Source organism: Enoplosus armatus, chromosome 2, assembly GCF_043641665.1.
Source record: "Enoplosus armatus isolate fEnoArm2 chromosome 2, fEnoArm2.hap1, whole genome shotgun sequence".
Classification (NCBI taxonomy): Eukaryota; Metazoa; Chordata; class Actinopteri; order Centrarchiformes; family Enoplosidae; genus Enoplosus; species Enoplosus armatus.
In genome coordinates this window covers 2,317,095-2,336,546 of record NC_092181.1, presented here as the reverse complement: position 1 = coordinate 2,336,546, position 19,452 = coordinate 2,317,095, and the positions used below count along the sequence as shown (strand labels likewise).

The 19,452-nt window shown below is 41.7% G+C and overlaps 3 protein-coding genes across 5 annotated transcripts; 2 read left to right on the top strand and 1 right to left on the bottom strand.

The window, feature by feature from the left end:
- Positions 1-895: 895 nt before the first annotated feature.
- gprc5bb (G protein-coupled receptor, class C, group 5, member Bb) lies at positions 896-7,090 on the top strand. Its single transcript, XM_070925330.1, has 4 exons — positions 896-1,011; positions 1,778-2,888; positions 6,842-6,954; positions 7,046-7,090. The coding sequence occupies exons 2-4, from the start codon at positions 1,778-1,780 to the stop codon at positions 7,088-7,090; spliced, it is 1,269 nt and encodes a 422-aa protein (XP_070781431.1). The 5' UTR covers positions 896-1,011.
- A 4,129-nt stretch (positions 7,091-11,219) lies between these two features.
- On the top strand, positions 11,220-14,600 carry knop1 (lysine-rich nucleolar protein 1). The gene is made up of 6 exons (XM_070924385.1): positions 11,220-11,309; positions 11,706-11,774; positions 11,900-13,147; positions 13,252-13,323; positions 13,664-13,732; positions 13,912-14,600. Exons 1-6 carry the CDS (start codon positions 11,220-11,222, stop codon positions 14,215-14,217), a joined length of 1,854 nt encoding a protein of 617 aa, XP_070780486.1. The 3' UTR covers positions 14,218-14,600.
- Positions 14,601-14,894: 294 nt separating this feature from the next.
- On the bottom strand, positions 14,895-19,319 carry exosc1 (exosome component 1). 3 transcript variants are annotated; one of them, XM_070916484.1, is made up of 8 exons: positions 19,292-19,319; positions 18,081-18,196; positions 17,767-17,841; positions 17,577-17,665; positions 17,452-17,485; positions 17,285-17,335; positions 16,956-17,040; positions 14,895-16,055 (listed from the first exon to the last, which is right to left on the bottom strand). In XM_070916484.1, the coding sequence occupies exons 1-8, from the start codon at positions 19,317-19,319 to the stop codon at positions 15,949-15,951; spliced, it is 585 nt and encodes a 194-aa protein (XP_070772585.1). In that variant the 3' UTR covers positions 14,895-15,948. The 3 variants fall into 3 exon arrangements, with proteins under 3 accessions (XP_070772585.1, XP_070772592.1, XP_070772600.1); XM_070916491.1 differs by lacking the exon at positions 17,767-17,841 and having other exon boundaries at positions 19,292-19,317; XM_070916499.1 differs by lacking the exons at positions 17,452-17,485; positions 17,577-17,665; positions 17,767-17,841 and having other exon boundaries at positions 19,292-19,317.
- Between the last annotated feature and the right edge of the window lie 133 nt (positions 19,320-19,452).

Here is a 19,452-nt window from a genome sequence, read left to right as displayed (position 1 = left end):
CAGTGGTCCCTCCTAGTCATGGTTTCCCTCATGTCGTGTCGCTCTCCAACCCCACATGAAGCCATCACCTGGGGAGGAGATTACTCCACTCTAAAGGGAGGCTTGGCTGAATCACGCCTTCAGGGTTATTATGTAAGACTCTCTACTAGGATGACCACGTGGCTACAGGGCTCACCTGTGTTTAGATTGACCATCTGCTCCTCCCCATCCAAAGCCCATCTTCGCTCCGCAACGCACACAGTCAACTGACATCTTACTGCCGAAGAGACCTCCGATTGTTTTGGTGATCAAAGATGAATCTGCAATCTGCATCACACAGCTCTGGGTGTGAGGAAGAATTGCGTAAGCGGCATGAGGAAGACGTGGGAGCCTGTGGGCAGGAAATAACACAGAGATGTGCAAAGGAGTGACTAATAGTGGATTGGCTGTGAATTACCATGCTTAGATGCAGTACTTACTTCCTATTTTCTTCCTGGTTAGACAGGTGCATCCGCAAATCATATTCCCTGTGTGTGGGTGAAGAGGATTGCATCTCTGTTGACACCTCCGCAGATTCAGCGTGAAGCAGGGAGAGAGAAACACAGACATGCAGACAGAACAAATAGAAAGAGGATGACAGAGGGAGCAAGAGAGAGGCAGAGACTGTGAGGGAGAAGAGTGAAAGAGAGACAGAAGATATATTTGACTATGTGGGTGTGTGAAGTATCAAGGCATGCATCATAATTGTGGATTCTTCTTGGAGCAGCCGGACGTGTCACTGCAGCAGCAGGACATTACTAGTCTCACAAAGTGTGTTATTTTGTACTTTAAAGCAGTGGGAGCTGTGAGCGCAGAGAGCCACACAAGAGACATTTTCAAAGACAAAATGGAAACTGTTTTATTTCCTCTGCCTCAAGGATTCCATTGACTGGGATTACAAAAAAGACTTTAACTTGAGTTGAAGGAACGCAGACTGGAAAATGATGATGCCTCTTCACCGCCAATAATCAAGATTCCAAGAATTTATCTGAGGTGAGTTTTGGAATTATTAGGATTGAATTGAGTTAAATCATTTTAATGCTGTGGTATGTTGAATGTTATGTGTGTGTGTGTGTGTGTGTGTGTGTGTGTGTTTGTGTGTTCTCTGATACTTCTACCCTTGTGAGGACCAATTTGAGTTTCAGACCTTGACAGTAAGAATATTTTGGCCTCACGTATTCACTGTTTGAACGTTAAAACTTGGCATTAGGGTAAAGGTTAAATGAGGCTCATGGTAGCACTGGGGTAAGGCTAGAGAATACATTATGTCACTGAGGGTCCTCACGAGTAAGTACAAACACTGTGAGTGTGTGTGTGTGTGTGTGTGCACGCATACTCGTGTGTTTCTCTGTGCTTTTGGGTACTGAGACTCGACTTCTCAAAAGCCCAGTATGCGATGTAGTCAGCCCACGCTGTTTCCCGTTCCCATGGAAACCATTGCCCAGTGCTAAAAGCAGTTCTATTCTGTGCTGTGAGTGCGTGTGTTTGTGTTTGTGTGTGTCTGAAAGAGAGAGAAACATATTAGTCTCTGATATATTATTATATATTATTGGATCTTTGTATATATTGACTGTATGTTGTGAATCATGACGATGCTGTATGAACTAATATTCAGTAATTTATCACTACATTCACCTTCCTGCCTCCCTCCTCTCTGTAAATTTCTCCACAATATCACTCCTCTTGTTCATCCCTGTGTACCTTCCTCCATCTCTTTCTCTCCTCGTCACTACATATTTTCTGTCTCTGTGTCTCTAAGATGGCCGTCAGCCCTATCATCATCTGCCTCCTGTCACTGATTGGCTATGGCTCATCCCATCCGTCTCCTCCTCCTCGGGGATGCAGTGTGGATGTGGACCCACCGTACAGAGTGCTGTGTGACCTGGAGTCAGTCTGGGGTGTGGTTCTGGAGGCCGTGGCCTGCAGCGGTGGCCTCAGCTCTCTGGTCCTCGCCGTGCTCCTGCTAGTCAAGCTGCGCTCCATTTCTGACCCCGCCAGGCGCTCCGGCATGGGGCCTCTTCTGCTGCTCCTGGGCACGCTCCTGGGGCTCTTCTCCATCTCTCTGGCTTTCTTGGTGGGGAAGAACCAGGCACTCTGTGTGGTCCGCAGGGCCTTCTGGGGGCCCCTTTTTGCCCTCTGCTTCTCCAGCTTGCTAGTGCAGGGTGTGAGGCTCAGGAGGCTGGTGGCTGGCAAGACGAGCCCATCGGGCAGCTCCCTGGCAGCGCTTGGTCTGGCCTTGGCCTTGGTTCAGGGGATCATCTCTGCCGAATGGGTCTTGCTGACGGTAGTTAGGGAGGGTCACCCGGCCTGCGAATATCCGCCTTTAGACTTTGCTCTGACATGCAGCTACACCCTGGGGCTGCTCCTCATAGCCATGGGGCTTTCTCTGGGGGTGGTGCTGTGTGGAGGAGAGATGGGGGCAGAGGGAGCAGGCGGGAGTGAAGAAGATAGAGAAGGAGACAGTGAAAAACGGAGATGGAAGTGTAACGCCGTCTGGCTCTTCCTGTCCAGTCTGGCATCAGCTTTGCTATGGGTGGCCTGGCTGGGGTTTTATCTTTATGGCAGCCAAACACTGAGGGGGAAGGGGAAAGGGGAAAGGTTAGGAGGAGGAGGAGGAAAAAAGGATGTAAAGGTGTTGGATGAGCCTGCGCTGGCGGTGGCTCTGGTCATTCAGGGCTGGATCCTGCTGCTTTTCCATGCTATTCCAGAAGCGCACCTGTGTCTCCGGAAACCTCCACAATCCAACACGCAAGACTTCTTCGACACCACTCACACGTCCCCTCCTCCACATTTTGGAGATGAGCTCCCTGCACACTCTCACCGACCCTTCCCAGAAAACCAGGCCTTTTCCATGGAGGAGCACGGTGCAAGTAGGCTTATGTAATGTGCGTGTGAGTGTGTGTCGCTCTGCATGTTTGTATAAAAGAGATAAAGAATCTGTTTCAAAGAACAACATTTTCTTTTCAACCTGGGTCGAATGCTGCCTTCAAATGCAACTCATTAGGTCGTGTTTTCAACATGCTAGGTTGAGTGCCAAATGTGTTTGGCATTTAAATGTTTTAAGTCATGGGAACACTGTTGCCTGGCAACTGACAACAAAAATGGATGTTGCCTTGATTCCTTTCCAGAAATGGTGAATTACGTTTTTTTCTGCATTCAATGCCATGCTGATGAATGAAAATGACAACAAAAGTACCTAACATTCATGGAGTCTGACATTTTGCTATTAAAAGTTTGGCTCTGGTCAGCTGAATTTATGTAACTTACAAACGACATAGGGGCTGTATTCACAAAGTGTCTTACCTTACCATTAGTCTAGAACCTAAATGTCACGAAAAGATCAGAGCAAAGAGTTTCCCCTTTTCAAAAAACTGCAGAGATCAACTTTCACTGAGGGACTGAGAGAACTCCTAAACTACGAGAAGGGATGATGTCATGTTTCATGGATTCATTTGTTCACTCTGTCTACAGTGATTGGTTGACAGGTGACCGGTCTGTGCCAGCGAGTCGGAAATAAAATATCAATACATACATGCAATCAATACATAGGAGCATCAAAAAGACCTAGATTGGATTAGATTAAAAAATGAAAAATGTAATTAATTTTAATGAAAAATACTATTAAATTAAATATAAATGGAAAGTAAATTATAGATTACATTAAATTAAATTACATTTATATGTAATTAAATGTAATTAAAACTTTAATCAGATACAATTACATAAAACCAAATAAAAAAGGAAATTCAATTTAAATTAATTACATTTCATTGAAATAAAAAATGAAGTTACATTAATTACAAACGTGAAAAAAAGACGAAATCTTCATCCATCAGATCCAAAGTTGTTGGGCTAATTTAATTCTCATTAACTCACCTGCCGTCACAACTGTGCTTTTAAAAGTTCATTATTGTTGTATTTTTCTAAAACACTGATGTGATGAGGCACATTACCTGTAACATTAGACTGACTGTGAGTAGGTCTGACTTAGGACCTCTGCCTCTAACTTCTCTCAGATTTAGGACCTTCTCTTAGCGCTATAATATTTTGTGAATTACTCTTAGACAAAAAACGTAGGAGCCCTAAGGTTGGCACTGACACGCCCATTAATTTTAGAAGTTTCTCTTAACTCAGCCAGTAGACCAGGAGCTAGTTTTAACCCATAAGAACTCATGGTGACACCAGTGTAACACACACTTCAAAGGCCCCAGAATCTTCCTTATACAGCTTTGTGCTTGATCTTAACTCATTATGTCCTTAAGCGACATATACGAAACATCCTGGCGTGCTGGTCATGTCACAGTCATGTGACTGTGACATATTTTGTATTTTGATACTGAAGGTAAATTAAAACCCATTTAAGATTCTAATGCTTTAATAGTGTCTCCTGTATACAGTCAACCTGTTTTTTACCATATTTCTTGAACAAATTAATATAAAACAACACACAAACAATTAAATTTACCATAAACGCCCAATGTAACGTATATGTACCATCACAGATCTTTGACATTAAGGGGTAGTATAAAAAAAACACATCAGAAATATCTTCAACGTGGTCCACTTGGTCTGTGGTGTAGCCCCCATAATTTTCCTTTGAGGGGAAATGGGTCTGGGTTCTTATGGGTTAACCTTAGGATGTTTTGTGAATATCACCCCAGTTCTCTCAGTCGGAAAAATAGATATCTGTAAAAAATCAAACTACGCATAAAAACTGCCCAAACTACTCCTGTAGCATAATCCACTTCAGCACTAGCCATCTGGTCGCTCTGTGTGTTTCCGCCATATTTTTGTTGTTTACCAATCTTTTTCTTGAGCGGGTGCATACTAATACTCAAAAGAATCAGACTCATACTTCAAAGTTTACTTGTGAATATAAGTATGCTAGATAAATAAACTTTTCACTGCAGATCAATCACACGTTCAACTTGCAAGATCACTGCCACATTAACATACTACCATGAGGGCCATGTAGGTTTGTTTACAGCAAAGTGTGGCTCACTTTTAGCGACTGTACACAATCCAAAATCCAATTACACCTTATGAAATGGCTGATTATCCAACATGCTTACAGGGAAATGAATGAGTCATTTCACTTTGATTGCTCTCCATATTTATCTGAAGCCAAATGCACAGATGAAGAGCTAAACCATGATGACCCAGGATAAACAAAGAGTGGAACAGAATCATAAATCATGTTGGTTGGCTAATTTATGGATGACTGAGGAGATTTGAGGATTTACTTTGTGGTTGAGAGGATGGGGTCAAGGCTTCCCCAGTAAACTCCCTGTCTCTGTAATCTCTGCAGTAGAGCTTGTGAGTTATGTTAATATAATGGATATGAATGATGTCCAGAACCATGAAAATAAGACCCAGGTTGACAAAAACTGGAATTTTCCTGAAGAAACGAATGATGTGCCTAATGATGTTTTTGATGCGTCTCTCCAAAATCGCTCCCTATTTACTAACTGATGCACTATATTTACTTTCCGCCTTTTTATTTCAGTGTCCAAATTCTGAGTGTGAAATGTATTCCCTATATAGTGCCCTAGAATATTCCCACAGTGGAATGCTGACCATCCCACAATGCATTGCTCCATTTTATAAATGTGAAAATTACAGTGGTGATGATTGATAAGTGTCTGAACACTCAGTTTACTGCTCACTGTAAAGTAAACCAATGAGTGTCAAGAGAGCAGAGAATGAGTGAACAAGGGAGTGATTTGGGACACAAACATGGTCTCACTTTAAAGGCCCTGCACACCCAAACAAGTGTTTTCAATTACTCCTTTTAATTAGACCACTGCTCAGGTTGACGGTGGGTGGAACTGTGCTGGCAGTAGAGTTGCGAAGTGGGACGGGCCACTGGTTTCTCCCATCCTGTATTCCCATTTAAATTTTTTCTTTCAACAATCTGATCAATGTTACTTCATGTAGATGTGTACATGGGACTCTTGTGGATGTATAGCAATCATATAGGTTTATGTTGTGGCCACCAGTTTTTCAACGTTGTTTCTGAGAAATCATGTTTTGTCTGGCAAATGACTCTATATACTACAATAACCACGAGCCTCTGCCTCTGTTGCCATGGAGAAAAAGCCAGTCAAAGGCACGAATCAGAGCAGCAGCAAATTCAAGAGCAAAACACAGCGCCAAAGTTACACATTAAGTTACAAAACTAATAGAGTTTTAAACTAGGTGATTGGATGTTTCTTGCCAAAATGCACATTGGGAGTTGTAGTTAACTTGTACCTTGAAGTTTTTATGTTCACAGGCTTGTACAGAAGCTTCAACTTTTTATCAAAGTTCCAGATATTTTCTTATGTGGTTGTTAATCTTTTGTACTGATGATTCAACCAAGTGGCAAGTTTTATTCTGTAGAAGTGCCCCAGCTGTGAGTCACATCACTTTGTCTAAGGGACAAATGAATGGGGATTTTACTTCCTACTTCGCACCTCTATTGCGTGAGGTCACCAAACTCCATGTACTAATAAGCATGATAAAGGTGCAATTCATCCAGCCCAGCGAAGCTAACAGGAGACGTCAACCAAGCACAGTCTGTAGACGCCCACACAGTCCTGAAAAGAGGTCTAATCAACCATAATAATTAAAATCCCCTGTGTGGGTTTACTATGGATGTGAGTGACCCAACTGGTCGGAAAATTATACTTTGATGTATGTATGATTTGTATCAGTCAGTAGCACAGTCATCTATCAGATTGGGTGCTCTTGAAACTGGAATCACTCTGATCTAGAAGATGTATCACTTGTTAGCATGGCACCTGTAACTTGTGTGTGTGCTTTACTTTGCTTGGTCTGTCAGCGCTCCGAACTGGAACATACCACAGCAGCCACGGGAGTATCCGTCCTGGCATCGCCTTCAGAGGTCACGTCTACCAACCCACTGAGATGGCTCTGGTCATGAATGGTGGAACAGTAAGTACGGAAGAAACGCACGCTCTGTGTCTTTTACTCTGACCACAGGAGTATTGTACTTGCTCACTACTCGTTTGTCGCTTTCTTCTAGATGCCCACAGCCCCCGTTAACTACACTGGACGACGGTTATGGTGATATGGGAAAGGACTTGAAGAGGATACACTGGTGTAACTCTGGTGTGTAATAGTAGAATTTCCTGTTGCCTAAGAAGAAGAAGATATTACAGAAATCACATATCACACAGAATGGATTTAATGCGAGCTAAATATGTTTAATGTATTTGTGTTTCTGCGCACAGCCCTAGTTGTATTTTTGCTGAAGTTTTCTGGGTTGCCTCTTTATCAGCAGACTGGACATGAAACCACAAGCGAGGGAAGAGAAAGTGATGCAGCTTCCACAGCCTATTTTGTTACAAAGCGAGGGCGCTTACGGTGCATTATTTTGATCAGCACATATAGCCTTCAGTGTAATATGTAAATATACTGACGAGGAGTGTATAAGGAGGGCTAAAGTTATTATATATAAGGTGAATATCAAAAACTAGTATTCAGTGCGGTATTGAAGAGGAGTGACTGAGTGAGCTGCTGTTAGACCATGAGGAAGATTAAAGGATGATTTGAATGTAGTGATGTAAACATTTTGCCAAATGCAAACGCTGTTACCTACTGATGCCAGTCCATCAGTGATGTTTGCTTCATAAAAACGACTTTCATTCTCTTTCTATTTGGCATCGTGCTACAACTCAGAAAAATAAACCTTTAGGATGTTTATGTAAATTACCTGCATACGCCCACAAAGCTTGCTTGGCCTCTGTATTACATGCTGGAAAGACCCAGAGGACTCGTAGTGTTTTTCTCTCCATATCGCCAGTCCATTGTCAGTGCTATTAGATGGTTTGGCACATTTCACCATGTATACTGATATATTTCATGCATTTAACAGAGCTTATACAGAGTTCTGAAGGATGATCTGGTGATTCAAAAGGCTATGGAAAAGTCTACAGCTCAAGGATAAGTCGATTTCAATAAGCGTATCATAAAAAGCCATTTAATACTGCAATACCTATGCTGCAGTATATAGGGTTTAATGTTTGAGGTTGTAATTTTGCACTTTATCAGCGTTGATCATGCCCGGGCATTGTGATATTTGAGATGCATGTAAAAGCACTGTTTAAAGGTAACGTATTTTGTCAAAATTAATGTATTTTGAGTGTTTTCTAGAATTTTGATATACATATTGATGAGAAATACCAGTTTTAGTGTTTAGTTTCAAAGATCACCCCTGACATTGGAAACAGCAGTTGACAAAATCTCAGAAAGTGGGAATTAAAACATCTACAATTCTATGACAACTGGGCAAACCGAGGAAGACCATGTGATACCATTGAAAGCCCTGGAACTGCTACTATAAGGACCTTGAGATTGGACTGTTTTGTCAACCGGTGTCTTTTCATTCTTTTCACACTGTTTTCCCAAATTTACTTTGGATTCAAGAAGGCTATTGATTATTATATACACTTTGTTTGAGATGTATGGCAAGATCCCATTATATTCTGGCATTCAGGATCCCTTTAAATTTCAAATTCCATCGTATATTGAGAAAGCATTCAGTCATCCATCACTGTGAATTTAACGGGAACAGATTCAAACACATGTATACTGTTTATATTAGTTTGGCTCCGAGTCCAGACTGGCAGCAGCTATTCAAATGCACTGACAATTGAACCTGAACTTCATAATTGACTGGTGTGTTGGAGTTTCCATCTCCTGAGCAGCACTGAATTAAATCCAGGACAATGTGTCCAGTTAAAATACAATTAAAACAACAGTCACCATGTTCATGTGACCATTTCTTCTTGCTATAAGACTAAACTAAATAACTATGTGGTCAACAACTTTGCTTTTGTGTAGAGGTGTGTGCTCTGATATTGTACAGTGAAAATATTATCATCACAGGATTTTTATGTATTAACCCTATATAACTGAGTTTTAATCATGTGAATAATCCAAATGTGAAAAAGCAATGGTATTTTCCTTTTGAGATGCTCTTATGATGATAGCACTGTTTTATGGCAGCGTAACATGAATGTCTGTAACGTGATTTGCACAAAGTGGCTAATACATCAGTGCACATTTTCTGTTATTATTGTCTGGTCATTGGACTGATCTTTCTTCAGCCTCCTGTCCTCATGGTGCACCAATGGATCCACCTCACTGTAGGCATCGGTCACGTCATAGAGATGCAGCTATATAATCAGCTACTACTGTGAACAAACAAATTAAAAAAACATCTTCACCACTTTGACAGCACTTATGTCACTGATAGAAAAAGCTGCATATAACAGAAATGCTGCAAGTCGCAAGTTACAGCACAAACAAGGTTTCCAGGTGACACAAAAAAAACTGATTGATGTCCATGTGTCACTTTCTGTAAAGATTATTCTCAAAAGATGTCCGGAGTGCACACATGAAACACATACATTTACTAACAGCCCCTCTCCTGAAAGGGTCATTCTAGACCCAGCTTGTATTACAAACTGTATATATATATATTTTAAAAGTGTATCTACAAAACATTTTACAAAATTATTTGAATAGTATTGCGCTTATTATGCACACTGTTTCACACTTATAAATAGCTGTATCATTTGTACCAAGAGCATGGAGCTCAGCCGGTTTAAGAGCCAAGTGAAGACATGCGCGATGTCCCACCACTGTGTGATGTGTTGAATCGTGAGCCAGTTCACCTCGTGGCTCTATCCATCAAAGATAGCAATGGAACAGCAGTTCTAAAATCCCTCACCACACGTGGGAGTGTTTTAAAAATAACCTGTGCTATATTCAAGTCATGGCACCTTGAATATTTGGGCTTTTTAGAGGTTGTAGATGGAGGATGGGACACCAGCTATCCCCTGGAAGCCATAGTCAAAAGAAGGGGATGCACCTGGTATAGATGCATTAGGTGTTAAAGCTAGAAGTAGAAGGTGGATACCACTGGCCTGCATGACAACACTGTGGCTGCTGTGTACTGGCAAAGGCAACAAGTGATTATCTTTTTGTTTGGCTGGTGGGTGAAGCAACTCTTCCAACCACTTATTTTACATTTCATATTTTACCAGCATTTGTACGGTGCTTATTTTGTGCCCTGCTTATAATAAACTAGTTTGTACGAAGTGTCGTCCGATCACGTCGTCCTTGTGTCCACACTTGTAGGCAAGGTGAAAAGTCACATGGAGATGGGTAAATGCGATCATTGTTGAATTGGGGATGATGGTGCACACTTTAGGACCGTCTCTCCTCATATACATTCATGATGTTGTACTTGTTTGTACATACAAAAAGTGACAGAAGTAGATGTGTGGAGAGGAGCGGGAGAAGTTCAAACTCTACCTGCTCTCTCTCCTCCACACAGCTGGTGAATCGCTGCGGGAATTAGGAGAGATTTCAGATGCTGTTCGACAATGTTTTTTAAAAATATTTTTTATTAAACATTACAAACGTTTAATACACACGTTTAATTCACTAAATAGTCTTTAATATGTAAAACCAACAAACAAAATATATATAAAAACGACTACCATACTTATTTAACTTCACTACGTCAGTTCGGTTAATTCCGTACAACTCCCGAAAGTGCTCGCATGCGCGCGCTCGTTGCTACGGACGCCTGGCTCGCCGAACGAGGGAAACTACTTCCGGGTCAAGAAAGCGACCGGGTGACCAGCATGGGTTTGTTATCCACGTGAATTGTGAAAGATTACAAAGTAAGTAAACTGCGACATTTCACAACACATTGTGCAACTATGATAAAATAGTCTCACCGCTGTGCGGCCCGATTAGTTTGTTTCTTCACCGGGTTAGCTTTTAGCTTCTACCTTAGCTGCTGTTAGCTAGCTATCGTGGTTTACCAGAGCTATGAATAAACTTGGTCACTCTGGGTCTGTAACTCAACATGTCTTCGGTCAAGTGTAGGTGCCACTGAAGTGTTAGTTCACTCATGAACAGTGGGACTGAAAGCATTTTCATCAGACATCAGAAATACTTTATTGATCCCCGGGGGGGGGGGGGGGGGGGGGATTTTACAGTACTGGTGCTCCCATTCAAGATTAGAAAGCAGCATAAATTTAGAAATAAAAGTATGTAAAAAATATAAAAATAAGAAATAGAGAATAAAAAATATTATAATATATAATATAATAATAAGTAATAGTGAGGTAGTAAAGTAGTAGTATGTTAATTTGCACCTGGGGAACTCTGTGCGTTTCATGTTTCAGACGGATTCTGATGAGGACGTGATCTTTGTTTCTGCAAAGTGTTCACCTAAATCCAATGAGATCACGTTTGACCAGGTACTCGTTTGCAACATCAGATATCCAACTTTGAATCAGAATCATTTGTGCACATGCAAGGCAGAAGCATTGTCCGGGATTGGATTTACATGACATGCATACAGGCTGTACTGTGTCACAGTGTGCTAATCATGAACACACTACCAGCAGACGTTCAAAGCCTGAGAATTGCAGAAATGTAAATCTTGTAACACAAATGAAGCATGAGTGAATCAAGAGTAGTCCACAACTGAAGATGAAGTCAACCCTGTGCAGAGAATGCTGCATAAATGCAAAATATGTGGAAACAACTTTGCTGATAGGCAACACAGTAATTATTTTCAATGCACCCTGTGTTTTTGATGCATTTTGTATGATTATAAACCTTGTAGAACAATTCTGCTCTGTTCCCTGCATGCAAAGCGACTGGCCCTGCAAAGAGACATTGATCAGCAGTCCCAGCCCAAGCAGCCAGCCATTCCCTTGGTTAGTGTTTATTGCTCTTATAGTCGCACTTTCCCATCCACAGAGAGTCCATGACCATGGTTTTGCTATTTAGTCTATTATCAACATGTATCGCGTTGCAGTAATTGTATTTCTCTCACCTGACAATCCAGAGGTCTGCTGCTGTGGATAGGCCAGTGGAACAGGTGAAAATGAAGATGGAGGAAGAGAAGAGTGAGAATAATGTTGTTAAGAAGGAGAAGAAACTCAAGAAAGGACAAGCCTCTCTGCCTCAAGAGAAAAACTGTACTGTTGATGATGGTAGCGTAGCAGAGATGAAAAAGGAAAAGAAGAGGTGTAAAACAGTTGATACAATCATTATAGATGATGAGTCTTCGGATGGAGGTGGTGAAAAGGAAGAGAAGAAGAAGAAAAAGAAGAAGAGGAAAACTGTCACTGAATCTCTGAATGATGTCAAGAATGGAAATGACGAAGAAGTCAGCAAAAAGAAGAAGAAGAAAAAGAAGCAGCAGCTGGCTAACAGTGAGAATCAAGTGGAAACGGCACAGTTTCGGCAGAGCTCAGTAAAAGACGCAGAAGGGGAAAAGAAACAGAGGAAGAAAGTAAAAAATAAGTCTGTACAAATTAAACCAGAGAATGTAAACATAGAAAAAGAGGAGGAGGAAGAACAGCAAGCTGGAAAGCCAAAGAAAGCCAAGAAGGTAAAAAACAATATTTTAGTTGTAAGCTCGGAGGAGACTGAGGAGCACGCTAAAGGAAAGAAGAAGAAAAAGACTGAAAAGGAAACCACTGAAGCTATGGAGGGAATAAGTGTAACAAAAAAGAAAAATAAAGTTAAAACAAAAGTGGCTGAGAATGATGTGAAGTTAGGAACACCAGAAGGACAGACTGCTGAGGTTGAAGAGGTAAAAGTGAAAAAGAAGAAAAAGAAAGACGCCAAAATGATAGAAGACGGAAATGAAGAAGGAACACCTCAGGTCAAAGGCAACAGCAAAAGGAGCAAAGCGGAGAAAGACAATATGCTCATCGAGAAGAAAGACAAATCCACAAAGAGTGAGATTGCTATCATAGAAGAGGGGAAGACAGAGGTCAAGAGAAAAGGAAAAAAGGAAAAGGATAGAAAAGCTACTGTGGGGGTCAGTGAAGAAGAGCAGACGGAGCCAAAGAAGAAGAAAAGGAAAAAGGGAAACTCGAAGGGAGAGGAGGAAGAGCCATTAATTCTCATGGAGGAGCAGAGTATGGAAACTCTTGTCACAGTAGCTGGGGACACAACAAGCAAGAAAAGCAAGAGGAAGAAGAACTCCATTAAGGTGGAAACACAGGAGGCCAGTGTGAGTTTTGAAACTGGTGTAAAGCAGAAGAAGAAGAAGAAGATTAAAGAAGAGGTGGAAGACCAACATGTGAGTGTGTGTGTGTGTGTGTGTGTGTGTGTGTGTGTGTGTGTGTGTGTGTGTGTCTCAGAGTATATTTTTTGCATTGGCACTGAACCTCGTTTGTGTTTCAGGACTCTCCCCAAGTGGACGTGGTCTTCTTGTCAGAGAAAACTGGAAATGCTGATGAGGTCACCATCAACCAGGTAAAAATTATCTCTCATTATCTCTATCAGTCCATCAAGTGTGATATTTATTGTCGTGCATAAATGCAATCCAACATTTTGGGAAATACTCGTATTCGCTTTCTTGCTGAGAGTTAGATGAGAACATTGAGACTGCTCTCATGTCTGGTATCGGTCTTCTCATGTAACTCTCCGCAAAGAAACTAATAAACATATTTCCAAAAATGTTGAACTCTTCCTTTTAAAGAGAGTCAACATATAATCATCTGTGTTTTTATTGATGTTGCTTTCTCAAACAACTCTGTAAATGTGTCTGTTTTATGCAGAAAAGCTTAATAAAGTGTTATTTGGTTCGTCATAGGAAAGAAGACAGGCTTTACAAATGGAGATTGACAAGGCCTCTCAACCTCAAAAACCAGCCAAACCTTCGGTCAGTATTAGATGGAAGTGGTCAATATGGTGCAACAGAAAGATCCTGATTTTTAGTTCCTAAAAATCTAGCTAAAAAAACACTGGATTTCCCATAATGCAACTCAACAGCATCCACCCAACAGTGGAGAGCTCCTTAATGCATTTAGTTTCTAATATTTGTCCACAATGTCTCCTCAGGGTTTCGGCCAGTGGAGCACCGCCCAGTTCGACAGCTCTGACCAGCAGCAGAAGTTCCTCCGGTTGATGGGAGGATTCAAAAAGGGTTTCCAGCCGGCCGCGGGGAGCACTGGAGGAGCAAATATGGCACCGGGGAAGGACGCGCAGCAGCAGTTGCAGCAAGGGCTTCTGGGAGAGTTTGAACGTGCTCACTCACGCAGAGTGGACTTCAGTAACAGGGGGGCTGGACTTGGGTTTGCTGCGCCAACCAATAAGAAGTTCTCCATTGACATCAATACATGTCGATCAGTTCGTTTTGATGATTGATCTAAGGGTGTGTGTACGGGCTATCGTTCAGAGATGTGTGTGTGGTTGTACAAAAGTTGCATTTCTTTTTGTATGTGTAGTTTTAACTGAAGATTCACTCTGGTTCACCGAAAAATCCACAACAGAATACTATTATAACTTGTATATAACTGAATGTCAGAGAATGGACACACAACACTAAAGTATTTTTTTGTCTTTTTATGTGAAAGGTTGTAACTGAGAATCACTGATTTCAGTAGGTCACCGTTAACACCGACTTGTTTGTGCAGCTGCAAATAAACATGCTCTCCGTCCCACCGTTTGAAAGTGAGCTAACATGTCCACGTTAAGAAATCCAAAGTGATAACACGGCAAGAACACTCTCCTCTTTTCTGTGTTAAAGGTGTTCAGACAAAGCATTTTTGGTCCTGTTCCTTATTTTCATTCTCATAATGGCAAGAAGTGACTAGAGGCATAACATGCAACGTTAGATGACCGTGTTTTCCATGACATGAATGACAGTAAGGATGTTAATATGTGCTTGCTGTGGTTCTGTGTTTGGGGTCATTGAATCATAAGGTGATTTTTCCACCACTGCTGAGGTCAATGCACAGCTAAAATTATCACTTAGTTTTATTACTGAATACTGAAGTACATCCCTTAAATCAGTCTGGATAGAAAGAGGAAACTCACACTGATTGGCTTCGATAGTCATTTTATTTCAATCTTGCACATGAATGACGTCTGCTGTAAAGTGAATAAAGGAAAGTACACTTTACTTAAAAGATAAAATAGAAACATTTCTGCTTGCTTGTTGTAGGCTCGTAATCCTTTAATTTTGACAATGTGCTGGAAAACAAAAAAGAAATATTTGACTATCATACGTTGTCCTTCAATATTCCGCGCATGGCAGCTATGTTGTAATTCTGACTGAACATTCGGCTCTCGTAATCACATTTATTTTCCTTTAAAACTGCTGTGTGGACAACATTAGTCCACCAGTTTACTTGAAACTGGAAAAGAGTACAGAAGCCTTAAAATGTCTTTCAACTAAATAAATGCCACCTTTATAGACAAGGTAAAAAAAACAAACAAGTTATCTGCATACACATCATGCAAAAGAAGTTTCAAAGTTGCATTTTTGGACGAATCCTCCTTAGTTCAGACCAAATACAGCCACTGCCTTTTGAATGATCCCTCTGGTTACAAAATGCAGGGTATTCTTTTTTTGCCTTTACATGCGATGCAGATTGGGCCCTGTCTTAAACCAAGTCTCACGTTTATGCACCTGGCAACGTGCAGCAACTGCTTCATTCTTCGAGCGACCTGATAATCCGCCATAATACCTTTTAGCAAAGCTGAGTGCAAAAGACCTTTCTTCACTAGACGCTTTTAGCTTCTCAATATAGTGGTCACTTAGAAAGTTTGGCAGCTGAAATGTAACATTTTAGTTTAGTCAAAAATGTCTTTACAACAGTCGCTACGTTGTTTAGAATATGTCCTGACAATTTTGCAGTTTGCTCCCACGCTGCTTCTGTGTTTTCAAGCTGGCACATTTAAATGATGACACGATGTGCAGAGGGAAAGCTATTTAACAAAACACTTAAGAAAGACATGAAACCAGAAGTAGCCAACAATATGCACGTCGTCCAGTCTCTCAGGAAACAGAGTTTGAAGGCTACTTGACAACAGTGAGTGAAGGAGGGAGGGGAAGCTGTGTGTTCCTTGTGGAAGAAAGAAGTTTCAGGGCTCTCATGCCTGTAGATACTCCGGCTGCACTCGTGCCACTTTACGAAACTCTTTGGCGTGCGTCCGTGGGCACTGCATCTCACACCAGCTGATAGGAATCATCTGGGAACCTGATTCAGAAAGGACAACGTGTGACAAAGATGTGACACAAAAATGAGGTTCCTGTTATCCTGTACAGAGTTCTGCTTAAAATCAGACTTATACAATATCAGTATGGACAGATGTAAGCACATGAACGCAGACGCTGCAAGCAGCGCAAGACCGATGTCACAAGTCGCTGCACTCTATAGTGTGTCACCTGTAAAATATTAACGCAATGCAAGCGCCTGCTGTTGTCTGGGTGTCGCAGCTAGGGGCGCTAAAGCATGAACCAGCAAGAGACAGCTGACCCCTTACGTTTGGGTTCACTTCTGCTTACAACACCCATGGCTGACCATATTGACGAAGCTCTAGCTGAACATGTCCGTAATGTGGATTTATTAAGGAGAACATGGCTGGGACAACTGGACATAGGCATATTTAAGACACTTTGTCTCCTCTACAGAGGACCATGACTTCTCCAAAGCGTGAGGTTAAGATGAGACTCATGTCGGTGCTCATCTTGCAGAATTTCTGTATGTGCATTTTGATTTAGTAGATTTACAGGAGCAATGCTTTCAATAGTCATTTTTATGTTCCGCCACTTCCATTGCTCTCAGGAGTAGCAAAATAATTGGATTGAAGGTGCTATAACATATTACTACACAAACAAAAAGGCTTCCTTAGTAGAAGGAGTAAAGTAAATTCTGCCAAACTGCAATAATGCGTTGTAAATATAGCTCCCTATGCAAAATGGCTGTGTACTGTCCACATTACAACAACTGTCTACAGATGCACAGTAGTAACTCTCATCTCTCCAGTTATCTGGGCAGTTACTCTTGCACCACCTTGTGCTCAAACAGGATGCCATCAATCTGAGCAGCGTTGTGCATAAATAAAAAGGAAGAAACAGATGCAGCACTCTAAGTTACCTGCTTCACTGTGTGCCACCACCACCCCCAGTTCATTCTCTGCTGTTGTCAACAGGTAGTTAGACTGCACGTCACCAAGAGAGATCTGACATCACAGGTCAAGGGTTAACAACACAGTAAGTAAACAATTGTAATTGATTTTAAAAGTAACAAATGAAAATGTGCATCTGCTACGCATTATGATTATAAACCCCTTTAAGTAAACATCAGTTTAGGAGTCATTCCAAGTTTAGGGGGGAGGGGTAGCTGATGCATAAGCTGAATAGTTTTCATAGCTACCTTCACAAAGGTACTTATTTGTCTTAGCCCAGAGGGCAGGTGAAGGATACCACTTTCGCCAAGACGATGTCACCAGGTCTGAAGCTTTTGTACGTCTCCACCTGTAACAATAAAGACACAAACTTTAAGCTGAGCATGTCATCTTAGATCAATAAGTAAACGGGAGCAACAGAAAAAGCTGATGATGATCTGATTGAACACATGGGTTCAAACACACCTTGTCTTTCTCTGTTGCGCGCACGTCTTCTTTCCTGTAGAGTCAGAGGGAGTGGGGCTCAGTTTTGGGGAGAAATATGACATAAAACATTGTTTCACTATAGAGACAGGTTTTTGGGGGGTTACCTGATTGTCCCTCTGAAGCGGTCCTTCAGTGGTGTGGAGCCTACATACAGGATGTGGACCTTGGCGAACCTGGGGTTGATGCTTGTCACCTGTCCAAGCAAAGAACAGTCAGGCTCAAGACAACCCACCAGCAAGATCAGTTCATCAGATCATCCCAATTATAGAAAAATACTCTGATTTCATTGCATACCTTACAGGTGACTATTGCTCCTACATCTGGTAGTAGTTGCGTTTCTGTTTCCCTCACCACTGAGATCACTGGTAACTAGAAAGAGACAAAGATCACATGTATTAAAGCTCACACACACGTAACACAGAACCAGCTCAAAACAGCCCGAAGGAAAGACATGTTACACAAAATATGGTTCATAATTCATCACATGCACTGAACAAACCCATTTCAGTAGTCACGTTCACAAACGTTGCGTAATACCTTTACTCTGGCACTTCTACATGCCTGATTGCTTCAGTAGCTGTCCACACCCACCCCACCACACCCCTCACCTCCTCTCCCTCGTTTTTCCTGAGCACGTAGCCTGCCAGTGAGGAGTAGATGTAGCCGTGCCGCAGGTATACTCCTGTGCCGGGAATACAGTCTTCTACACTGCATAGCTTGTCACCTGCAGACGAACATGAAGGGGAAATAAAGAGGTAGTGGAGGAAAGTTGGACATACTATGTGTCAGTGATTTTACAAATCAGAATAAAAGACAAAGCAAATACCACATATTTAATGAGTGTGGCTTTCACCCTTGAACATTAGAAATTATTTTTATTTATTTTATTTTGCTCATTTACTTGATAGGGACATTGCACATTAATGAATATCAGTATAATAATAGATGTAAACATGCCAAAGTTAGAAAGAATACTAATTTACATCTATAGTCCCTAAACAGAAGCAAAAAATGGAACACACAAATATACAATACACAAGTAGAAAAAGACTAATTACATTGTGCAAAGAAGGTGAAACTTATCACAGTCCTGTTTGCACAGGGAATAGATTTAACTCATATAACACTTGTGTGCTCTTTGTCCAAAACTGTCCGTCATCTGAGGACAATTACTGCTCGGGGAACCCTGGTCTGGTCCCTTTGAGCAAGACATGAAATGCTATTCCAGCATGATGAGGACTGACCCACGTTACTACCGTCAATGACTGGTGTTTCCATGCCACAACATAATGAAAAGATCACTATCAGACCTCAGGCAACTGTTCGATGTGAAACATTTTTGTTGGCATGTCCTACTGCCACAAGAAAAGCGAGGATTTCACACGGGTGAGTCAAAACAAGTGAGAGAAGGAATGCTGCTGTCCCGCCTGAGGCGATGGGCAGGGCTGGAGATGAAACCTGCCGTGGAAAGTAAAAGTCAGGAGCTCACAGCCCTGCACAAGTACGGTAATTACCCGTAAAACTATGGGGCACAATATCCCTGAACACACCGACAGTGTCTTATTCACCTGATACAACTAGCCATACTTTAAAAGTAAGTTAACGCAACGTTAACTGTGCTAGAAGCCAAAGCCCACGCCACGCGTGGCAGCTGGGAATAATTAACAGGATTTTACACTGTGAGACTACAGTGGAGCTGTGCTTTCAAGCTACACAGCGACGTCGACAAAAGCCAACATAAGCACAAAAGGACCAAGCGGTCTAAAGTCTGGTTTAACGACATCCTGGGAGCTAATATTTACAAATTTAAGGGACTCACCTGGAACACACAGCTTCATGGGCGACATGTTTTCGAGAAGAGCAGCTCGTCAGCCGATTGGCTGTGACGAAGGGCTCGAGTCAATTCTGATTGGCAGGTCCCACGCTGAGGGGAAGGAAAAGAAGGACGGCTTGGTCGGCCATGTTTGTTGAGGCACACAT